The following is a 23,503-nucleotide window of genomic DNA, read 5'->3' on the forward strand; positions in this document are numbered from 1 at the left end:
AATTTGCAGGCATGAAATTTTGAACTGGGCATATTTACAATAATCATTAAAACTGAAATGGCAAAAGATAAAATGGTAATGGTGAAATGTTAAATATCTCTTCTTTATGCTGTTTTTAATTAAATATCTGTAAAAGACAGTTAACAAGTCAGTGCTGTCTGATTTTATTTATGATGGAAAAGCCATTTTTTTGTGTTTGCATACAGCACTTTTGCACAGTACTGTATGTCCTGACTCATTATGAAAACAAATATATGCATGAGGTAGTGAGAGAGTACCTAGCTTCCATGAGAAATTTATTTTTATGTTCTGGTGGAAGGTTTTCACGGCAGGCCTTCACCGCCACTGGTGTGTTGTCAGAGTGTAGGCGGCCGCTGAACACCTCACCAAAGTTTCCCTTTGAACAACCAAACACACACAAACACAAAACACCTTATACAGCACTGCGATTTAAACTGCAAAACAAGCTCAGATCATAAACTATCATGCCCATGATGCAACAACATAGCACTGAGTGGTAAGTCTGCTCGTTAAGACGTCAAAAATATAACAAAACGAACGTTACTGTTGTCAAAAAAAATCTTGACAGATTTACACTATCCTGGCAGTTTGTAGAGTGTCAGATAGAACAGCCTAAAGCATGCATGAACAGCGTCAGGGAAGCATCTGTGGAGGGTTAATATGTTAATGGATTGCTCTAGAAAATCTTTTATGGCAAGGTCACTCAGTCTGTCCATTAGCATCCTTAACTGACAAACCTTTTACAGAGCCACTCAAGAGGACACTCTACATATGTGCGCTTACCCGCCCGATGCTTTGCCCAAGTATGACGTCATCATGCTCTAGGACCCACTTGTCCTTGAAAGGAAGAGATGAAAGCAGAGCGACAACAGAATTAGTTTAACACAATTAACCTAGTGGCCTCAGATCCCAGTCCAGAAACCTTCTATTTTTGCTTTCTGGTGCTCTGACACAACTGATCTAACATCTGAGAGCTTCACAAAAGTGAACATATTCACTCATTATATATATCTCATCTCTCAGCAGCGGAAAATGCCACCTCAGTTCAATCATTTAAAGGTTACATTATGGAAACACTACATCCTCTTACTGACCACTGACTCTTTTCACTTTTGAAAAGCCTTTATATGGGTAACCGTGTCTGCTCTCGCATTCCAGCGTCCTCTTCTATCCTACATTGTCATTAGCTTTGATGATTTCACGCCTTTTAGTATGTCTGTGGCCGTGCTGTGTGTGTGTGCATGTGGTAATTCAATTATGAATTGCTTCTAACCCTCAAAGGCTGATAGAAAAAAGGCTATTATTGCAGTTTTATTTACTCTTTTATGTTAATAATGTGATTTATGAAAGCTGTTTTTGTATTTGTGATCTAACACTGTTGGAAATTCAGAAGTATTTACCCTAACCATTTACACACCACCCTTTGAACAAGTTAACATATAAATAGGAAAATAAGCCACACTTCAGTTGCATTGTATTATTACTTTGAATTATAAAGAAAACCATGATATGTGTCAGAAATATATTTACAAGTTGAGGGCACATGATGACCACCACTATGCTGCATTTACTAGTGGCAACCTCAGACTTTTTTTGGGGGGGGGACTAAAGGAAGTTAAGGTGTGCCATTTAGCATAGCTGGTGTGCAAGCAATCACTGGTAAGATCTTTTGGACCTAAATAGACTGAAGACACGAAGCATATCTGTTCCATCAGACAGACGACTGAATTTCTATATAAAGAAGTTTCTGAAAAAAGGTTTCGAAAACAAGTATTAGGCTGCTTTCCTGGAATGACCAATGAGTATTTAAAGCCTGTAAAATGGTGTTTGGGGCAGCCCTAATTAAAATGTATTAATGACTGTAGGAAAAACTATGCTTTTGCCAAGTGCAACCCCCTTTCCAAAAAATGTTAGGATGCTGTGCAAAATGAAAATGAAAATGAAATCCAATGATGCTAATTATTTAAGTCCTATATTTTATTGAAAACAGTACAAAGACAACACATCAAATGATGAAACTGAGGACGTGTGTTGGGATTTTTTTAATATATGTTCATTTTGAATTTAATTCCAGTACACCTTTCAAAGTGCATGACAGGGGCATGTTTACCACTGTACTATATCACCTCTTCTTTTAACCACTCTGGAAGTGTTTTCCCATTCTTACTTGATATAGAATTTCAACTGCTCAAGGGGTCTCATTGGAAGGTCCCTCTCCTCTTTAGCCCAGAAGAAGAAACATCCATGAGGTCCAAAATGTATTTCATATTTGGATTCATAAGACCATGGGACACTTTCCCACTTTGTCTCAGTCCATCTCAAATGAGCTTGGGTCCAGAGAAGGTGGTGGCATTTGTATGCAGAGCAGCCCATGCAGTGAATTCCATTATAGAAATGTGTCAAAGATAACGAAGATAACAGCCAGCCACTGGTTTTCGGCCTTGTCTCTTGCATACAGAGATTCTCTGAATCTTTTGATGATATTATGTACTGTAGATGTTACTGACCTGTTGCCAGTGAAACTAATTAGTTGTGAGATGTGCCACCAGGTGTTTTTTTCAGCATTACACAACTTTAACAGTCTTTTGTTGGCCCTGTCCCAATTTCTTGTCTTTGTAGTATTTCAATTAAAATATAGGGTTTAAATGATTGCAAGCAATTTCAAAAAGACTTGCTTGTGTGGACACTGCGTAACATTCTGTTATCTATAAAATGGCCAAAAGTATATTGCAAAAATAAAAACAGTAGCGGTAGTATCTCCAGGCTGCATTTATAGCATCACATACTATATGACCATATAAAAGTTTATTTGAAATTACTTAATAACTCACCATGGTCTGAGACAAATTTATGATGAAATCAACATGCATTGTTTAATGCTTAACTGGTGGCTATACCCGTCCTCTACCTGTTAGTTACATCAGCCTCTTAGCTCCAGTGCAATAGTTAAAGAAACTAACTGCACAGACCAAAGAATTCTTGGCTGATCAACTACATTTGTGGCAATTGTGTAAATCAGATGTTTGGTCAAATTTTAATAGTATTAATGTGAGGGGGGCTACCTTCAGGATCGGCCTTTTCAGCACTATGTCCGTCCTCTTAGTGACATTTTTGTGTGAGTTGAGGAGATGGTTCATGAGTAGTGGTACAGTGGGGAAACCTTCGCCATCCAGACGATACATTCCCTGCACACGCGCACAAGCAAACACGCACACACACACACGCACAGACACAAGTCCACAAAGAGGTTTTCACACAACAAGAAACATTTTAACACTTCTAACCATTCATCTTTACACAGGATGTAGCACACGCCAAGCAGCACATTCACACATCGTTAACTTCATGCCTTCTTCAAATCTTAAAGCTGCATTAAATATGCCTCAAGTTGCTGCACATGAGGCTGAAATATTTCCAATTATATAAAACCAATTTAGTTGGTACATGCATATTCAGTAACTAAGGCTAATCTACACAGGGGCATCTTAAAGCATGCAAAGCATGGTAATATTCATAAAGCAATGCTTGAGTATTTATGATTAGCTTATGCTGGTAATGACAAAATGACATAGGACGTTAATGAAGTAAATCATTGTATGGACATAAAGGGCCTTAAACTAAAGTGACAAACATTTGTTCCAAGTACAGCACTGTAATGAAGCATCATGTCAATGCAATGACACATACTTCTTAAGAAATGACATCATTGTATATAAAACAAAAATGATTAATATAGACGTAATTGCTACAGGGGTGGTAAACACTTGATTAATTGTACTTCATTACTATATACATTGTGCAAAAAAAAACCCAAAGAAATATTAAAATCTAGACTCTGACCAGGCCAACACCGTCAGTGAAAAACATTCATATTAAGAGCTTGGCCCTTTTTGGCACAATGTACTTAGAGTACGTAAAGAGGAACTCCCCAATTTTTTTGCATAACTGATTTACTGAAAGTGTAAACAAAATCATTCAGAGTGGTTTGATGTGAAACCGCAGAGAAAATTACCAACTCAAACTTCACAGTGATAGATGAGACATAAATCACTGTCTTGGACATAAGGTAGCATTTTAATCACCTTTTCTTGTAATAATTTTCATGTTTGGGAGCTTTTAGAGACATTAAACTCTCTTCTGGAACCTTGTCTGGCTCCTATCACTAATAATGTGAAAAAGTCTGACTCTGAACGTAGCATTTCTTTCAAACCTCTCTGAATAGCTTGGTTTATGTCTGAACCTTTTATTTATACCTGTATTTTGATGGAAGTCCCCTTTATGTATTATTTTGGAAGATTTGTACTTAACATGAGTATTATTGGAATTGAATACCATTTCATTTCTGAGAGAAAACTTTTTTTTTCTCCTTACATTTTCATTTAGACTTTCGAACAGCAGTTTCTTTTTTTCTCCTGCCAATCAGTCGTGTCATTTTTATTAAAACAAGTATGCTATTGTGTCACCCATCATAAATCACTAAAAGAAGAATATTTTCTGTTAAAGCATTAATTTTATTTTTAAATATTTATGTTTGCAGTTAGGCTCCATATGTCTGCATTTTTTTCCACGCACCTCTGTGTTCTGAATGAGGAAGTGGCGACACTGCCCACTCCAGTGAACCGACAGCACATACTCCTGCTTGCCCTGACTCTGCCTGACCAGGAAATCTCCATCGTTCTTCAACAGCTCCTGGACCTCCACACGTGGGATGGCTCCGTGATACCAACCCTGCTGACTTAGAGGCTTCTCCACCTCCGGCACAGGAGACAGAGCAGGGGGTACCTGGGGGACATTGTAAAACACACTACTCTACAGACCGGGACACGTCCGTGCCACATTAGAACTATCACAACACAGTGTCCAGATCGCAGCACAATCAGCAGCCTGTGCAGCACATCCTGCTCCCAATTCCATTTCTTTTCCTCACAGACTTCCCCTCCACCATCAAGACCTGTGTCCTCATTGCACATGTGTGCTAATGGAAATGTGGGAAGTGGTCCATTTAAAAATGAAACAGCTGTGAACATATGCTTGAGTCACCCTAGTGATTTGCGCTTCACTCTTATTAATGAAGGTGCCAAAATGGGTTCTTTGAAGTGATGCTACTTTCCTTTTCATGGATAGTTCTTTAAAGAAACTACAGTAAATACAATACACAATAATGATGAAAGAACATAAGTTCAAAGAACTTCCCACATTGTATAGGTACAATAATTTTATGAACCGCAAATCAGTAACCAATTTAATAACTCTTACACTCAGGTCACGGTTTATATCTCACTTTGTGTCTTCACAGTATTCACAGTTTGTAACCACAGCTCATACAGCCTTTCTTTGCGTCTAGTTCGATTAGCTCTTGGGCGTATGCAGCTATATTATGCCCCTCAGAACATGAGATGCAGTTTTATGCAATATGCAAATTCAGAAATATATGATTTGCAGTTGCAATATGAACATGTAACAAGATGTAGGTTAGGGTTCGTGTTTACAATAAGAGGAGTGTACAGAACCCAGGTCACAAACTCATTTGCAGATTTTTTTTAGTCTGATAACAGATTTGCGTTTCAGAAAATTATTATCCCACTTTCGCATTCACGTATGATTCCTTTTACTAGAAAAATTCCTCTAGAGCTCTTTCCTAAGGCCAATTTAGACAAGGCCTAATACCTTGTCACAGTTAGCTATTTAGCTCTTAGATCTACAGACAATCTAGCTATTAACTCTGGAGATATCCTAGCTATTAGCTCTGGGGATAGCCTATTTATCAGCTCTGGGGGAAGCCTATTAGCTCTTGAGATTGTTATGAGCTCTGGGGTTAGCCTACCTATTAGCTATTGAAGTTAGCTCTTGAGCAGGCCTCTTTAGAGGCAGCTTAGCTATCAGCACTTGAGATAGTCTTTCAGATTAACTGTGCACACAGCCTTGCTATTAAAACTGAGGATAGCTCTGAAAATAGCCTATTTGCTCCAGAAGTAGTCTAGCTATTAGCTCCGGGGATAGTTCTTCACCATATAGATGAAATCAAAATGCACTTTGGCAAATGGGGCTGACTGAATACTCCAGGTTTCTAGAGTCACACTGAAGGTTCAAGGAGTAGCTTTTCTCCCTTTCTGAAAATGGAAATGCTTTGGAGTAAGGTGTGTGGAGAGGGAAGTTTAGAGTGCCATTCTTTTCTGGAATTGGAATGCAGGCCTGCATATGTATTAAAAAGATTTTAACTGGCTGATTAGTTGAATCAGGTGGGTTAGAGCAGGGTAATCACAATAGGATCATAACAGGATTGTGGAAGCACTGAAACAGAGATTATATTTTCCAAGTGTTCAAGACTGAATCAAAAAAGTGTTCATATGAGCAAAAGCACGAGACTGATCTTGGCCAAAGCAGGGTACTAAAGGGTGTGTGGCCAGACTTCGAAAAGCTGAAACTTAGCTCATGGTGTTATTTTAGAAAGAGGAAGTCTAACCGAAATCTCACTTACCATGTACTTGGGTTTGAACAGACTGCTGAGGTGGTTGATGATGCCGTCCATGTTCAGTAGCCTGTTATCTTTCTCTCGCTCCTGAGTGACAGGAAGAGCTCATTGTAAGTGCAAACATGCAGTGCAAAACATGCTGTACAGTATATATCTACAGCAGTGGTAATAAAGAGCTCCAAAAAGCATGTGGATGATTGCATCTCTGTAGTTGTATGGCACTTAAGATATTACGAATGGTAGTGGTGCATTGTTCCATTGCAATTGATTTTAATAATATAATCTATTATAATGATATTCAAGGACTTTGAGCTGAAGGCTATTGAAGAATATGCGTAACAACAACCAAAAGTAATGTTGGTGTACAAATGCACATATGTGTCGAGAAGGTGGTGATCCATCAGCATCAATGCTGGACTGCTATGATCAACTGTAATAATCTTCAATAAACAATGTGCTCATTTTTGGCCAACGTGGAAAAATATCCCTGCAGATTTTCTGAACATTTTAAAGCAAGTATCTCAAAAAGGATCAAAGCTGAAGCTGTAATAATGACAAAAGGTTATTGGTTAAATGTTTTTTTTTTTGGTTAAATGTTTTTTTTTGGTCTCTGACTTTTGTACTGTACTTTAAAAACTCACTATCAAAATAACCTAATGAAATCAAATCAACCTGTTTTGAAAGAATTATAATAATCTTGTGAAGTGAGAGATTTACATATCTAACTGCTGCACCAGCAGGTGCAACACCGCCAGCCACAGAAATTTGTGCTTCCTGCAGAAGCCCCAAGCGGAGCAGGTTCCACCACAGTATCACTCTCACTGTGTAACCAATCATGATCATTTGTATGCATCCTGGAATGGGACCAATGACCTGGCTGATTTGGTTTCCCCCTCTGTAATCATGTGTCCGGGCTTTTAGAGGCTTTACAATAGGCTATCATCTCTAATACTCTGCCCAAGCGGCTTTTCTTCTGGAAAAAAGATACGCATCTTCCTTTGTGGTGAATAATGGGTGTGGAGCACAGCACAATGACAAGTGGTAAAGGGACCATACGTCACTTTCCTGGAGAAGACATGGTAAACAAAAACAACAGCCTGAGCAACTCTCTTATCCGTGAAAGATTCAGGGTTTTTGAATGGCAGCAGCGATAAATCCCTCAGCTCCAGCAATTTTATGGAATGTGGGATTTATGGAGCCACTCAGCCAAAACACAGCATAGCTATAACTAGACTAGAAATAATGTTTATTGCAAATGGGCCAAGCAAATGCACTACAGGGCCAAAAGTATGTGGACACCTCACCATCAGGTCTATCTGGCGAATAGCTGACTTTAGCTTCATATCACTGAAGAATTAGGAGTGGGTGATAATAAATAATGGTCATTCCCCCTCTTTGAAGGCATATGATTGCCTAAATGCCTAATTGCCTAAATCAATGATTGCCTAAATACTCCTCTGCTATCACTGCAGACTGGCAGGGTAGTCTACAGAGTAGACTAGTAGCCTGACAATGAAGTAATGTTCTTTTTGAATTGATTTTGTCCCATTTCGTAGGGGAAGATTTCAACCACTACACCTTGGAACTCAGTTCCAGGGGGCAAGGTGATAATGTCATGCTGGAACAGAAAACTGTTACCAAAAAGTTGGAAGTATATAATTCTCTAAAATATATTTGTATGCTGTAACATTAACATTGCCCATCACTGAAACTATACAGCCTGAAAAAGCCCCTGACCATTATCCCTGTTCGCACTACACATTCCGGTCGGTAGCATTCTCCTGGTATCCACCAAATCCAGATTGGTCCATCAGATTGTCACATAGTGAAGCTCCAGAGTTCAGTGGCAGCGTGCTTTACTCCACTCCAGCTGCTGCTTGACATTGCGCATAGTGATCTTAGGCCTGTGTGCAGTGAAATTCTCTAGTGAGTGATGCAACGGAGGAAGGGCGAATTTTATTCTTACTTTAGCACTTGACAGCACCGTTGTGTGAGTTTGTATAGTCCACAACTTTCTACACAGAGCTGTTGTTGCTCCTAGACACTTCCATTTCACAACAATAGCATTTACAGTTGACAGGGGCAGGTCTACCAGGGTGGAAACTTCACAAACTGACTTGTGGCAAAAGTGGCATGCTATGACGGTCATTGAGCTCTTCAGTTCAATTCTACTGCAAGTGTTGGTCTATGGAGGTTGCACGGCTGTGATTAATTTTATACACCATGTTAGCAATGAAAATAGCTGAAACACCTAAGCTCCAAAATTAGGAGGGTTGTCCACATACCTTTGGCCATGAGGTGTAGATACACCTTGTTGCATCTGTATGTAAGACATCCAAACTAAGAAAAATCATCTAATATATATAAAAAGTATATATGCACTTCTTTACAGTATGTTTCCTCCTCGTAGTCTCTCCTCCTTTTTTCATTTTCCTTTCGATACACTGAGTATTCAGAAAGAAAATGGTCATGCTAAACTAAAACTATTCAGCTTGGAATACCAATACAGTTTGACCTTGCAGAACCTTTTAAATCTTCTGTAAAGGCAAAGCTGGAACTGACGCACAGTGCTTTTCCAAAACACTGTGGTACAAATCTTAAGTGGAACCATTTGTGGTTGTATTTGAATCATGGATGGCCTGACTTAACAAACATGGGATGTAACTAAATAGGGACACAAAGTGTCATTTTTAATCTGTTTTGATGGCTAAGCTTTAGAAAAATGTAGAATGCTACAGCACACTAATGTCAGGGTAATCCACAGAGTGACTGGTGAAGTTGACAGTCTTAACAATCTCTGAGTCAACAGGTTACATAATGTTGGGCTTATGAGAGAATTGAGTGAGAAAAGGCATTGTCATTCCATCACAGATTAGGTTGCTGTTCCAACATGTCTGTATGACTGTAAGATATTGGGCAAACATCTGAAGACTGGTGTTTAACTGTTCGTGTCACAATGCTCGTAAATGCCAGGATTAAAGTAAACAGCACTAACTCCCAACTTAATTCATCCAAACACAGAACAGAAGGAGTACATGAGAGCTGCTTAATATCCTTTAAACCAAAGTCTAGTGAGAAGAGAGCATTCCCGTGTAGGTTTCACTTACGCTAGAGTTGTTGGAGGTGATGGAGATTTGGTCGTCATCCAGGCACACCGGTGGGGCCTCCTGGCTACCCAGGCTCTTCAGCTTATCGGCCAGAAGCCTCCGCTGGGCCTCCAGCCGGGCTCGCACCACCATAGACATCACCACCTGCTGCCGGCTGTCCTCCAGAGCATTCCGCTTGCTGAACTGGTACACCCTGGTTAGCCAAAGAGACACAGATGGATAAGTGGACGATACACCAACATAATTTACGCTGTGACTCTCCTACCAACAGCAATCTGTGGAACAGTGGTTACACCTCAATTCTACACAATTCTATGCAATTCCACACCAGTCCTGTCACTAAACAGACCTGCTGCATTTTAACTGCAGTTTAACTACTATAAACACCTATTATCAGCTCAGCAGCTCAGAAACTGAGCCCAAGTATTAATAAAGCTTGCAGCCAGGTGTCTAATTCAAGCAAACTGGCAGGTTTAAAAGACCGAGCTCTTGGGGTCATTTAAATTTTGAATATTTCAAGGTATACAACAACTGACTATATTTTACTGCTGACTTTTTTTGCGTATTTCAACTAAACAATGGCCAGTTAAGGTTGCAGCACAACTTTAAAATGACATTTAAATATCAAAGTGATCTTAATGTGCTACATCATGTGATTTTATTTATAATTAGAGCTCATATTACATTCGAATATGCAATTTCCGAAGACTGTTGCATGTTAAGCTTCATCATCAACCAAAATCAGCCAAATAGCAAAGCAGATAAAACCACTAGCAAGCAAAACAGAAGATCAGGGTTCTAGTCCCTGTTCAGGTGGGAATACAGGCTGGACAACTCCGGCTACATTTTACCAAAGAAGAAGTAGAGAAATAAGGATAGTAAACAATTAGTACTAAAAAAAAACAAAAAAAAAAACAGCTCTTCCCACAATAAAAGAAGCATGACTGTGTACCCTTTGGCCTTGTATTCATTAAGGGAAGCGTAGCAGATCTTGTTTATTTATAAACAGATTTTTATATTTGAACTTTTAGTACTGTTTGGAATCCAGCTGCCTCCTTCCAAATAATAATAATGCATGTAATAGAGTCTATTTAGTCTATATTATTCCTTTTTTCTAATAAAAAATCATTCTAATAATGAATATTGAGATTTATGTTATGTATATTATTTTTAAGCCAAAAGGCTTAAAAATAGAGATATAAATTGTTCTCCATATTACCAAGCCCAGCTTTAAAATTAATTCTACAACACATTAATAGTTATAATAGTAATTAGTTATATTTACATTCAAATTCTAGAAACCATACTTTCAATTTGTTTATCTCTATTTCTAGAGGAGAAATAATTCCACAAAGTGTAAAAAGAGGCTTTTCAATGCATCTAAGCCATGAAGCTTAGATGCAAGTGCCTGATTAGTCATTCAGTCATTTCTGTATATTTACTGAAATGCGTCTTCATTAACTATTATTTGTAAAGTGCTTTTGAAAAGTGCTAAACTTTGAGTGAGATGGATTTAAGATTATGCTTGGCTTTGTTGTATGCAAGCTGAGCTCTGTAAAGTGAGGAGTGATCTCATTTTAAATGATAAAGTTCAAGCCAACGTCAGTCATAGAGCTGCTCCATCTGTTCCTGGGCCACCCATTAATTACACACTGTATTAACTCCCAATAAATCAGCAGTAACTTCTAACAGTACTGGACAGGCATATAAACCATGACAGATTAGCCCAGCACTTAGTCCACCATTTACACAGTACATCCAATATTTATGAAGGCGCTCTTCACTCTTGAAGACCAAATGAAATATACCAAGGGATAATGCGTGGCTTAAAAGGGAGGACCATCAAACCCATTTCATGTCACTATAACTGTTCAGTCTTCATTTACTATCTATTAAAATGAGGGCAATTTTCTTTTAATGCAATAGTTCAGCGAAAAATCTAATTTGCACAATTATGCCCTTACCTCAAATGCACTCGCTCAGCCAAGACAAGGCTAACGTAGCTAACAAGTAATGGAAGCTTATAGTCACCAATTATCATCACACAAACTGCAGGCCTATACTACCATACACTTGTCCCAAACCGCATTGAGTTGTTCAGGAATCTTATATATTTGCTTATGTGTTTTTCCACTGTTATGTACAAAAACAGGCAAAAGCGTTTTGATATTTTGTCTGTGCATTCGTTACTGTGCAAAAGTCAACCACTCATCCATTTAACACAATATATGATTAAAGAGGTACCAGTGACTGAACATTGAATCATGCAGAAATTTTGAAAAATTCCCCATTACAAATGACTGCTATGGAAATCATCCTCACATGATGATTTCCATATTTCCTCACATCCTCACTTTTTAAAGCACATCAAAGCTGTTTTTAAAATGCATAACATTCATGTCTGATAAAGGCCACCACAAAAATATTACATAGCATATTTTCATAACAATACATTCAGCATCAATAAAGTCTTTTAATGCTCTCAGTAAACTTTGAAGAAATCTGCAAAGTTCAGTACTAGGAGTTGGTTGCATTTTCTTCTTCCCAGGTTCCAAGTAATCCTAAACACATTAGATTCAAAATCTGACATCTAATCTCCTCAGAAATTATCATTTCTGATCCATAATGGTTGTCCCGACTGGAAATTAAATAAATCAAGGGTGAACTCTGACTTTTTCACAGTGCTGTACATGTTTTTATGTCACACAGAGAAAAAAAAACCCCAAACAACTGCTTTGAAATCCCCACAGATGGCTACAGGACTTGCATCATGGTGGGAGAGTTCACCTTTGGCCGACGTTGATTGAACCTTCCTCAGCCTCCAGGTCCAGTTCCAGCTGGTTGACGGCGGCCTGCTGTGCTCCCAGAGTAGCCGCCAGACTGAGTAGCTCTTCCTCCACACCCGTGAGCCTGCGGGTGTGAGAGAAGGCAGCATTAGCAGTCCCTCCACAATAGGAGGACAAAGGGAAGGCAGTGTATGTGGGAGGCCAGATTTACAGTGCTACTCAGTTGAAAACATCCAATTGCATACTGGTTGCTATCACCATCACTGTAAAGAAATAGTTAAAGAGTTGGTAAACCTCTCTACACTGAACCATTTCACATTAAACCACTCTGAATGTCTGAAAGTACCTACTGATGATTGAATTACACAGAAATTTAAAAGAAGTTGGTAGAATTTCCCTTTAAAAATAATTGCTATGGAAAAGGAGGCAAATTTGAGGAGTAATAACTTTTAAAGCATATCATGGTTATTTTTATAATGCATAACCTTAATGTCTGACAAGGGCTACCACACAAAATTATACAGCACATTTTAAAAAACAATGTGCATTTAATGCAAATAATTAAAAAAGAATGACTTCCATATTTTAAGGCAAAAAATAAGGCAACATCCACTTTTATAGTTACTCAATCCCAGAAGATACAAGTGTGTTATACACTATCCACTGGGCACAATGTCATTATCTACTGAGAGAAATGGTTAGTCAGGAGACGGTCACATAGCTTGACCAGTAACACCTTACTGTAGGGTATGGTTCATAAGGCTACATGACACCCACATAAGCTTATAGACCTACACAAATGTTTATAAATGCTTATTCCAATAGGCGTCATTCACTATGAAGGTTACAATTTTGAACCAAGTTAGCTAAAGTAGCTTTTATGGCAGATGATGCCTATTGGAATAAGCATGTATAAACATGTATGTAGGGTTATGTCAGTTGTAATGACAAGCTTATGTGAGTGTCACGTAGCCTTATGAACTGTATCCTACAATGTCTTAGCAGTTGACCCTTCAATGCACAGTGCATGCAAATGTAAACTAATGTGAGTAGTATACATATGTCCTAATGAATGCAGGGTGCACTGATGTGTGTGTGTGTCCTATGCCAGCTTTCACTGATGCCACTATCCCGCAGTGTTACAGCATGTAAGGGAAGCAGTAGGCACCGGTGCTGGATCCCTTCCAGAGTCAGTTCATTGAGCTCCAGCTCCTCAGGCTTCAGACACTCGGCATCTTCCAGCAAACTGCTCTCAAACTCCATGCAAGGAGGCACGTCTGCTCTTGACCTTTATAAACACACAAAGATGAGAGGAAGGAATTGTAGAACTGTATATATTACAACTTCAGTTTTTAGGGTTAATTTTTATCATTTTGTTACCCCTCATTAAAAATAATCTCTGTAAATAGCAATGCTGTAATTTGTTGGAATTTCAGAATCACTTTCATCTAGTTTACCTGACATTCCACATTATGCTAAGTGATGAACAGCTGCCAGCACAACGCTTTTAAAACCTCCCAGCTGGCTTTCAGTCAGAAAAGCTTTGAAATGTTTGACCCAAAATGTTGCTTGGCCAATTCAATTACAGGATTGAGTTACAAGAGCTTCTGGGGGAAGCCCAATCTAGGAAAAATGAGTAGTAAGAATGCCTGAAGTGATTCAAATTAGGGCCTGACTGACACTGAACCTTTGGTTTCAAAGAGGCAAAAATTCCAATACCTGATACAGTCTGATATAATTTTACATGGTGAAAAAGGAAACCGACTAGTTTTAGTTAAACAGTTAAATATCAGCATTGACTAATATTAGAGTTGAGATGATAAGCAGTTTTGGAAATTGAAATTCTGGGACAAAATGATCAACATATATATTGTGTTTTCATTATTGAAAACTATTTTGCAGTTACATGTTCTGTAAATCTATCTCAGTGGCCATTTGCACCAGAGGGAGTAAAAAGCCCAAGACCATTTAAAAACTTGTCTAAGTTCTACAGACAAAAAAACAAGTGCTCACACTTTTTTTTAACAGTTTATTCGCTCATTTGAATACTCAGAGCTCTGAAGCAGTCTCAAACTCTACCACACAGACAGAGTGATTGATTCTTTTTATCGCCACACAATGTGTCGGTGGTAATTGTTTCTGGTTAAAATACATCAAGATGTACTTCAGCGCTATAGAAGCACCATACACTTACACAATAAACAGAACATATATACAGTAAACAATATACAATATATACAATTACACTGAAGAACCAGCACTGCTTCCAAGTAGAACCCTCTCCCCACCCCCATTAGACTTCACACCTCAGCACATAAACTAGAATTCAACCCCATTTCCTGTGTGCAATACAATCAACACTCCATGTGCAATACTTGTAAAATATGTCTATAGTGTAAAGATCTTTTTTTTTCCTTTTCCATTTATAATTCCCATGTGAGACAATCAGTTCTTAATTTTCCATGTGCAATTCAGGTAAAATATCCCTACAGTGTAAATATCTGTAGCTTTATAAAGTATAATGTTAATTGTAAATATAGTTTATGTGAAGGATTTATATTTTTAATAGTTTATATAAATATAATATTTTATTTACTATATATATATATATATATATATATATATATATATATATATATATATATATATATATATATATATATATATGTGTGTTAGTAACAAATAAAAACTTTAACCTCATTAAGTAATAACAGGGTTAATTACTTTGTTGGTTAAATCTCTTCTTGCTGCTTCTTTTCTTGAGTGTTTTGCTGCACCTTTGCTGCTGTAGCACTGTGAATCTCCCTGTTCTGGGACTACTAATAAAGAATTCTCATTTATTGTCCAACATTTGGCTTAGGAAAACCATGGAAAACATTATGAGTGCACCAAGCATAAACGGAGTCAGCTGAAGGAAGGGGTATTCCAGTTATCTCTGAAACTTCACCAACACTTTCCTATTTAATTCAAGCTTGAATATCTATTTCCCTACCAAACTGGTGGATCGCCAGTGCTGTTAGCTGAACTTTTTAAGCAGACAGGCTGTTGAAAATTGAAACTTTGTTGCAATTACTACCTTTTCTTTTTCCTTTGTGCCTTCTTCCCATGTTCTCAGTGTTTTTCAAAAAATAAAAATAAAAAATAGCACATTGAACAGGATGTGAAGGTTTCACTGCTTTAAACATGGAAAAAGTGAACTTGAGGCCTCAACAACAATAAAACAGACTATAATTATCATGAAAAATAATGAAAAATGTTTTCTCCATGTACCAGCACTCCAGTGTGACATTTACTCACAGAGCAGCTGACTACAATATGTGTAAATGAAGCACAATTAGCGGTGGCATTTTAAATAGTGGATCAGAGGTGTGAACAGCAGAATGCTTTTAAATACGAAATGCAAGGGAATAAAGATTTAACTTATTGATTCTGTGGCTGTTATCAACAATTAGTGGTCCTAATAATGAAATCCTCAGGATTTCATGTCTGCTTTTTGCAGATGATGTGGTCCTGTTGGCGTCATCAGGCCAGGACCTCCAGCTCTCTCTGGACCAGTTTACAGCCAAGTATGAAGCGGCTGGGATAAAATCAGCACCTCTAAATCTAAGACCATGGTCTTCAGTCGGAAAAGGGTGGAATGCTCTGTCCAGGTCGGTAGTGAATTTTTGCCCCAAGTGGGGGAGTTTAAATATCTTGGGATTTTGTTCATGAGTGAAGGAGGGATGGAGCGAGAGGTTGACAGGCGGATTGGTGTGGCATCTGCAGTAATGCGGACCCTATACTGGTCCATCATGGTGAAGAGAGAGCTGAGCCAGAAGGTGAAGCTGTCAATTTACCAATCAATCTATATTCCAACTCTCATCTATGGTCACGAGCTTTGGGTAGTGACCAAAAGAACGAGATCACAGATAGAAGCGGCTGAAATGAGCTTTCTCCGCAGGGTCGCCGGGCTCTCCCTTAGAGATAGGGTGAGAAGATTGGCGATTCGGGAGAGGCTCGGAGTAGAGACACTGCTCATCCACGTTGAGAGAAGCCAGTTGAGGTGGTTCGGGCATCTGGTAACACCCTAGGGAGGTGTTCCAGACATGTCCGACAGTTAGGAAACCTTTATTACCTCAGGTAGGAAGTTTATTATTCATTAACTACAGAGACTTAAACTAATGGATCTCTTCTTAGGTCCTAGCAGTGTGTAATAAAACCTTGGGCCTGCCATGGTCTGGTAAGGGGTTATGTAGGGTCACTCAAGAAGCAAAACAAAACTCTACCTGTTCTGCTGAATGAAGCTCTCATACTCTCTGTGCGGCTCAATGTTTTTTAAGGCTTTGGCCATCTCTTTATGGACACACACCACCTCATCCTGGAGCAAGCTGGACAGGTCAAAATACTCCTGAAGGATCTCCTTCCTAAAGGACAAAAGAATCAAATTGTACTCTCAGACACTTCCTCTTTTGGAAGCTTTATGAGTGACATAAGAAAGAGAAAGCATTCAACAAACATGGGGAAACTATTTGACTCACTGACCAGAATAAAAAGCGGAAGTTTCAAATGGTTGTCATGGGAAATTTCAAACTAATTACAGTTCAAATGCCTTAGTGACTTCCTCAATCTTCAACAGCTCACGCCACTCACTATAACACTAACATCAATGTGATTTAAAAAAAAAAAAGTCTGAAAACTGGTTGAGTCATGTGGCCGTAATTCAGTGTCGTAAAAGCTTCTTAACAACCTCAGGCTCAACCATAATGCCATTGTTTATGAAATGTTGTGCAAGTGGCATAGACTCCGCAGCACAGTCAAAACTGAGTAAGCCAAAAACAGAAGGGTTCCACTCACAGTACGAGCACCATCTCCTCCTGCAGCGTCTGCAGTGCTCCCAGCAGTGCCGGCTGGCTCTGGCCATAGTGCTGCTGGTGGTGTACCTGAGCCGCCTTCACTGAGAGCACATACTCATTGTGGTGCTCGTGGAGCTTCAGCGTGGCTTTGATGTAGCGCTCCTTCGCTTTCTCGCGGTCTTTATCTGTATAAAACATGCACACACAAGCATCCTTAGAGAATGGAACTACATCCCAATATCATAATAATAATAATAATAATAAGCTATTTTATGGAACATGTGAGGTTTATTACTTCCTCTTTCTGTGTTTAGTAAAGCCCAAATCAGCCACTTCTAAATGGTTTATTCACTATGCAGTAAGCAGTACTAATTAAGATCTGTATTCGAATATAACTGAAGGTCTGCTATATGAACATCACAACATAACTGTGTTGTCAATTGTAACAAACAATTTTGTGACACAAATGATTTGGAATGAATTATGATTTAAATTCACATTGTATTAGTGTACAATTGATAGCATTTAATTCTTGCCAGTTTTGGTAGATTTGATTATTAGCGCTTAAGCAATAAACTAAAATTAAGCCATAAACTTGACAGCTACACATCCATTTGGTGTTTTTTGGACAGCTTTGGTGTCTACCAGGTCTTGCAGGTGGTTGTTAGGAGTCCCATTATCTATGCACCTTAATTTTTTGAAGAGCAGTTTTGGAAACTCCTGTTCTTACTTATCATTTTTCAGTGACGTTTATTTTCCTTTTGCAAATAGATTATCTCATATTTCATCTCCAAAATATCTCCTTTAGTCATTTTAGATGCTCATTAGAAAACAAAATGTTCAAGACAGCTGAGGTGAGTTTGGGGAGCTGCTTGTGTAAATGTCAGTGTCTGCTTGAACAAAGTCAGTAAGAATTTTGGAAGCAGCTGTGAAGCAGTCAAGCGGCTATGACTGATTGGATGGAGGGAAGAGTTAAAGTCGCAGTAGGTGCACAAAAGTAAACAGTGGACAAAATAAACACTGATAGACTTGATATTACACTTCATGTTGGAGGCTTTTGTGCAATTTTGTGTTAAATACATGTTTTCTGCTTTTTTTCTGATACTAAAAATATGACTAACTTGTAATTAAGGGTCATTTTGACTGGACACTAAATAAACAAAAGGGTGGTATCTGACTTCTGCACAATAATATATAGAACAATGACAACACAAAGAACCATATGAATGATTCTTGGCATGAATAAACAGTTCTTGTTTGTGATGGAGAACACGTTGCACTTTTATTTATATTTGTATTTGTAATAATAATTTGAGATCTAAGAGAGCAAGACAAAGTACAGATGGAGGAGTTCAGATGGGGAAAAAAGGAGAAAGTCTATTCAGTGCTTGAGTGCTCTGTTTACTTGTTTATAAAAATACGTCCTCGCTGATTCACGTCATAACAAGCACATTAACATAAAAAAAACACAAATTAGACAGGACCTACACGTTGCTGTAGACCCTCATGCCATGGTTATGAACCTCTTTTAAAACAAGGCTTTCAGGCTGAGAGTGAGTCATTATGTGTGACGCACCGGAGGCTAAGGGCCTGCTTACTCATATCGCTGTTACATTGTTTACCCTGAACAAAGACAGTTCCTCTGATTGTAAGAGAAAGGCACAGTGAGTTCGGCGGTATTTCCATAGCATCTGGTAGGTGGAGTGGAAGCAGAGGAGGCCTGGCCTGTTTAGAGAACTGAGAGGCGTTGGGCGTCCTACCTTTACTGGCCTCCTGGTATTTCCTCTTGGCCAGGGCTGCATCCCTCACCAGCTGCCTGTAACTGGACTTCAGGCGGTCCAGCTCGGTTTGGGTCACCTAACCTTCCACAACAGGACAAGAGGATAGAACTAATTAGACAGAAACACGGCAGCACTGGCCTGCAGCCAAAACTGCAAACACAAAGCAGTGAGCAAAGGGGTGTGTGTCACATGTGACCAGACAAGATCAGGACAAACAGAGAGAAGTCTAATAACACAAATGAAACCTGTTCTGCAAGTCCTGCTGAACTGTCACCAGCTTCTGTTTTCCCCCTGGGAGTTTCACTTTTTTCTGAAAGCAATGGTTTGCAATTATCCTAGTATCCTCAGTCCATCAGACAAGTTCTGGGTTGTCTGCAGGTTGCTTCTTTAGTTCTTGCACTGGAGCAATCAGGCTAATATAGCTGACAAGTAACAAACTTGCAGTCAACAGGTTAGCATAGTTCATGCCTAAATGATAGGGATGGGGAGTACGATGAAATTTACGACTTCTGTGATAAATTGTGTCAGTATGGGTGGGCGATATAGAAAAAAATATATACATCACAATTTTCACTACATACACACACACACATCACAATATTTTGTTTATCTTAGCTTTAACAACTCTGAAATGATGGAACAAGCAATATAGAATATGTAGTGGCACATATAAAATGCAATAATAATAATAATAATAAACTTACAACTACATAGATTTTTTTTTGTCTTTTAGAAACTGCACTGCTGTGAATCCAATGAAACATGCAGTTGTTCAGTGTTCTTTAAGCACTAACAATACCCATGATATGCTCAGAAAGGTGCATTGGGACATAATTTATTACAAGAAAATAATAATATATTTTCATATTGCCCACCCTTATGTCACAGTATACTAACTCTGGCCAACTGCTAAAGTCAGTTCAAGTCAGCTGAGGTGAGTTTGGGTAGGTGCTTGAGTGAATGTCTGTTTGAAGGGGAACATAATGTCAGTAAGATCTTTGGGAACAGCTGTTGTTGGGAGGCTGTAACTGGTTGGATGGATTTAAGAGAGCATCCTGTTTACCTGGATTTCCTACTATGTTAAATAATTGCTTTTGATAGTATTTGATAGTAGAAACCACAAAGTCTATTTGCAATAACTTAACAACTCAACAAAGTTTGAGGCAAATGTTTGATATAAGCAGTTTGCATAAAAAATTGTTAAATGTTGTGAACATGCCGACTTGACTCCTACAGTGGTGCTGCTGTAGTCAAAAGATTGAGATTTTTCAGATTAAGGACTAGAACCGTACCAAATTCTATCTACAGTTAAGGTGGTAAACAGTGACTGGGGTGGTACCACTCACCACGTATCATCACCGTTAGTTAGGAAATAAAATATTACCATAATTTGTACTGACGCTACACACCCTTGTGCCCATGCTCTTTTAAAACTTATGTAATGAAAAGGTAAAAATATGCACTTTCTCTTGGGAAAACATATTTAAGGTGCACAACTGGACCTTAAAACCACAAATTTGAGGGTATTTTTTTTGTACCTAGATGAACAAACTCTATTCTCTGCTTTTTTCCATTTTTCATACATCTTTTAAATAAGTTACTTAGCTAATGTTAGCTAGGTAGCTACCAGGCTATCTAGATACTTTACCTCAAATTTGGTATCTTTTCTCTGAGTGAAAGAATGAAAAATAAAAATGTGTATCTGGTGTTTTTTCTGTGTCAAATACAGATAGAATCCATGAGCGCTTAGTTGCGTTTGTTAGCCTACAGGTGGGAAAGGCTAGCAGTGAGGACACCACAGAGATTTCCAGTGGTATGGTGTGCAATGCATGCTGGGTATTTGTAGTGGCAAGCAAAATGAAATTCTGTCAAACTCGTGAGGCTGATGGACACAATGCTGTGCTACAGTATATACAGTATACAGCAAATAACATTTTGCTCAATTTTCCAGGCCCTTTAACAGCTGGCTTTCATCAACTGTTAGCTCCATTAGACTCAAAGCCCCATTCGTACAAAGCTAAAGAAAGCTTGGACAACAAACTCTGCAGATGGACTTCATTTGGGTTAACTGGCGAGCATCACTGTAAACCTGCTTTTGAGGAGAGACTCTTCGGATGCTTTTCTTGTAACTAGTGTCAGGATGAATCATGCTAGGTCTTTTATCTAAAGACAATGCTAAGAAACCCACAAATGGCCACGCTTCCTGCAACTGGCTTGCTCCGCCACCTGTGGTGGTGTTTTTCATCACTCGCAAACATATATTCAATCTGGTGCAACCTATAAATGTTTAAAAGAAGACCCTAAATCGAAATAAGCTGTGTAATACAACCTTCTTTCTAATAAAACTTATTTAAATACATCTCATGTCATTTGCTACATCTTGCTACAACCGGAATAGACAGGTAACAGACAGTACCTACAAGAGATTTCATGAGAGAACAGTGTTATTTATATGTTTGCATTAGCAACATATACGCATGAAGACCTTTGGATTTCAGTACAATCTAATGATTGTGCACAAGCAGCATTTGCAAAAGGCCTACTTTAAAAAAAGGAACAGAGACTTAGTACTTTTTAAATATTGTTATATTGAGGCCTGACAGTTTCCTGGAAAAGTAGTACACCATGTACACAGAAATAACCCTCCAACCGCATATCAAAGAGCACAACCTTAACACTGACATTACCAAGCTGCCTGGTGAAAATAAAATGGTTGTAAATATACAGGCTCAACTGAAAAGCTCAAACCAGACAATTAGAACACTGGAACACTGACACTTGAGCTGGGCAAATATGGAAAAATCAATAAATATTGATATTGATTGGTATCGGTATCAGTCTATGAGGTTAATATCAGCAGAAATTGCTGATTTGGGCCTCCTAGGCCTTCAGTATATATATTTTTATTCATTCATTCATTTTTATTCAATACAAACATCACACTTTTTGTATCCGTAGTATTGTAGTGCTCCGCTTATTTCACTATCAAGTTTTATGGAAGTTATATTGGTTTCAGTCAGTTATTAGAAATGGATATCAAAAGGAGTGCTGTATGAAAGAATGCAAATTCTATAATAAATCTATCCTGAAACACATGGCAGTCATGCTCATCTTAAGTGAACTACTTTAATTAAAAAGAGAACATTTTAAAGCTTAGTAGTTTCTAAAGATGAAAATATTTGACTGGTATCACTCAATACTGAAAATGTCAGTGTCAGTTGTATCATGCCATCTCTAATGACTGAAATATTCTGGCAAACTATCTTGATAACGATTAATGTGATCATCAAAAGGAAAAAGGAAAGTTGCTGTAACACTATTAATGTATTACCATTAAATTAAATACTGCTTCTAATATTTTGGCATTTGTGATTTACAGTCGATTTTTGTAGTTTCGGATTTTTTGTCTGCAATAAACTTTGGATTTTTGCTATCATGCTTTGATAAGTACATTTTCGGCAAAAGCAATCTGATAAACAAGCGCTCTCCAAACCTCCTGGTCAACAGCAAGACAAAAAGAGGACGTAAACCAACACCTGGCTTCTAAGATAGCTTTCCACAAGGAAGTCAGACATTACTGACTTGAAAGTTCAGAAAGATGAAAGACACACAAAGAGCTACCAAGAAGAAACTGTGTATGACAGCCACAGTACTTGCCAAAGATTTATGTCCAGGACCTGTTAAACCTGGCCTAAAAAACACAGATGAGAACTCATCTGACACAAAAGAACATACAAACAGAAATGCCATAGAAACATATAGGAAATATATAGGTCTATGTAGGTCTCTAAGGGGAACTCCACCGATTATAAATTATTTAATCATTCAATGGTTTAACAAAATCATCAGTGGTTTGCTGTGAAATACACCTTTCTAGAGAAATTTCAGAGTCATTTACCTTTTTAGTACTAGGAACGCGACATCTGTTTGGACATTCTACGCTACAAATATCACCGTTTTGTCTGCTAATCACCGTGACCACAGAACTTACATGTGTCTTATAGGATTTTATATGCCACCAGTAACTTATTCATTAGAGGTGCTGCTTTTCACACCGAACCACTCTGAATGATTTTATTTACATCTAAGTCACTCGATGATTAAGCAATTTTGCAAAATCGGTGGAGTTCCCCTTTAGATAGCAAAACCATTAGGCTTTAATCCTGCTAATTTCAGGAGTTGACAAAGTCGTTTAGAGTGGTTTGGTGTGAAGTGCTCAGTTACAGAGAGATTTGAGTCAGAATTGTTCACAGTGATGGTGATAGGAACCAGATGTCCAAAGATTTTAATGCCCCTAAAAGCTCCCTCACAGAAAGTTCTTACATGAAATGGTTATGACTGAATGCCTTAGTGACAGACATTGATTGTTTCATGATAGTTTTGCGATCAGAAAAAAAACACTGTTTAATCCATTTACAGTGAAGGGGTACATTTTTCCCAGTTTTCCACTGTTTTATCATCATTAACATTGCATATCAAATCTCAGAAAACATGTCTAGACTCA

General features: G+C 38.3%; 1 protein-coding gene across 2 annotated transcripts in view; it reads right to left on the minus strand.

The window, feature by feature from the left end:
• The window catches only part of fes (FES proto-oncogene, tyrosine kinase), a 41,604-nt gene that overhangs the window by 6,677 nt on the left and 11,424 nt on the right, over positions 1-23,503 (minus strand). The window contains exons 4-14 of one of the 2 annotated variants that reach the window (XM_017699532.2): positions 18,979-19,075; positions 17,220-17,403; positions 16,652-16,789; positions 13,555-13,674; positions 12,388-12,510; positions 9,601-9,793; positions 6,500-6,580; positions 4,594-4,830; positions 3,084-3,206; positions 805-858; positions 279-397 (exon numbers count right to left, since the gene is read on the minus strand). In XM_017699532.2, coding sequence (XP_017555021.1) covers positions 279-397; positions 805-858; positions 3,084-3,206; positions 4,594-4,830; positions 6,500-6,580; positions 9,601-9,793; positions 12,388-12,510; positions 13,555-13,674; positions 16,652-16,789; positions 17,220-17,403; positions 18,979-19,075 — 1,469 coding nt within the window. The remainder of the gene's footprint in view (positions 1-278; positions 398-804; positions 859-3,083; positions 3,207-4,593; positions 4,831-6,499; positions 6,581-9,600; positions 9,794-12,387; positions 12,511-13,554; positions 13,675-16,651; positions 16,790-17,219; positions 17,404-18,978; positions 19,076-23,503) is intronic. The other variant, XM_017699533.2, reaches the window with a different exon arrangement.

Source organism: Pygocentrus nattereri, chromosome 15 (assembly GCF_015220715.1).
Source record: "Pygocentrus nattereri isolate fPygNat1 chromosome 15, fPygNat1.pri, whole genome shotgun sequence".
NCBI lineage: Eukaryota > Metazoa > Chordata > Actinopteri > Characiformes > Serrasalmidae > Pygocentrus > Pygocentrus nattereri.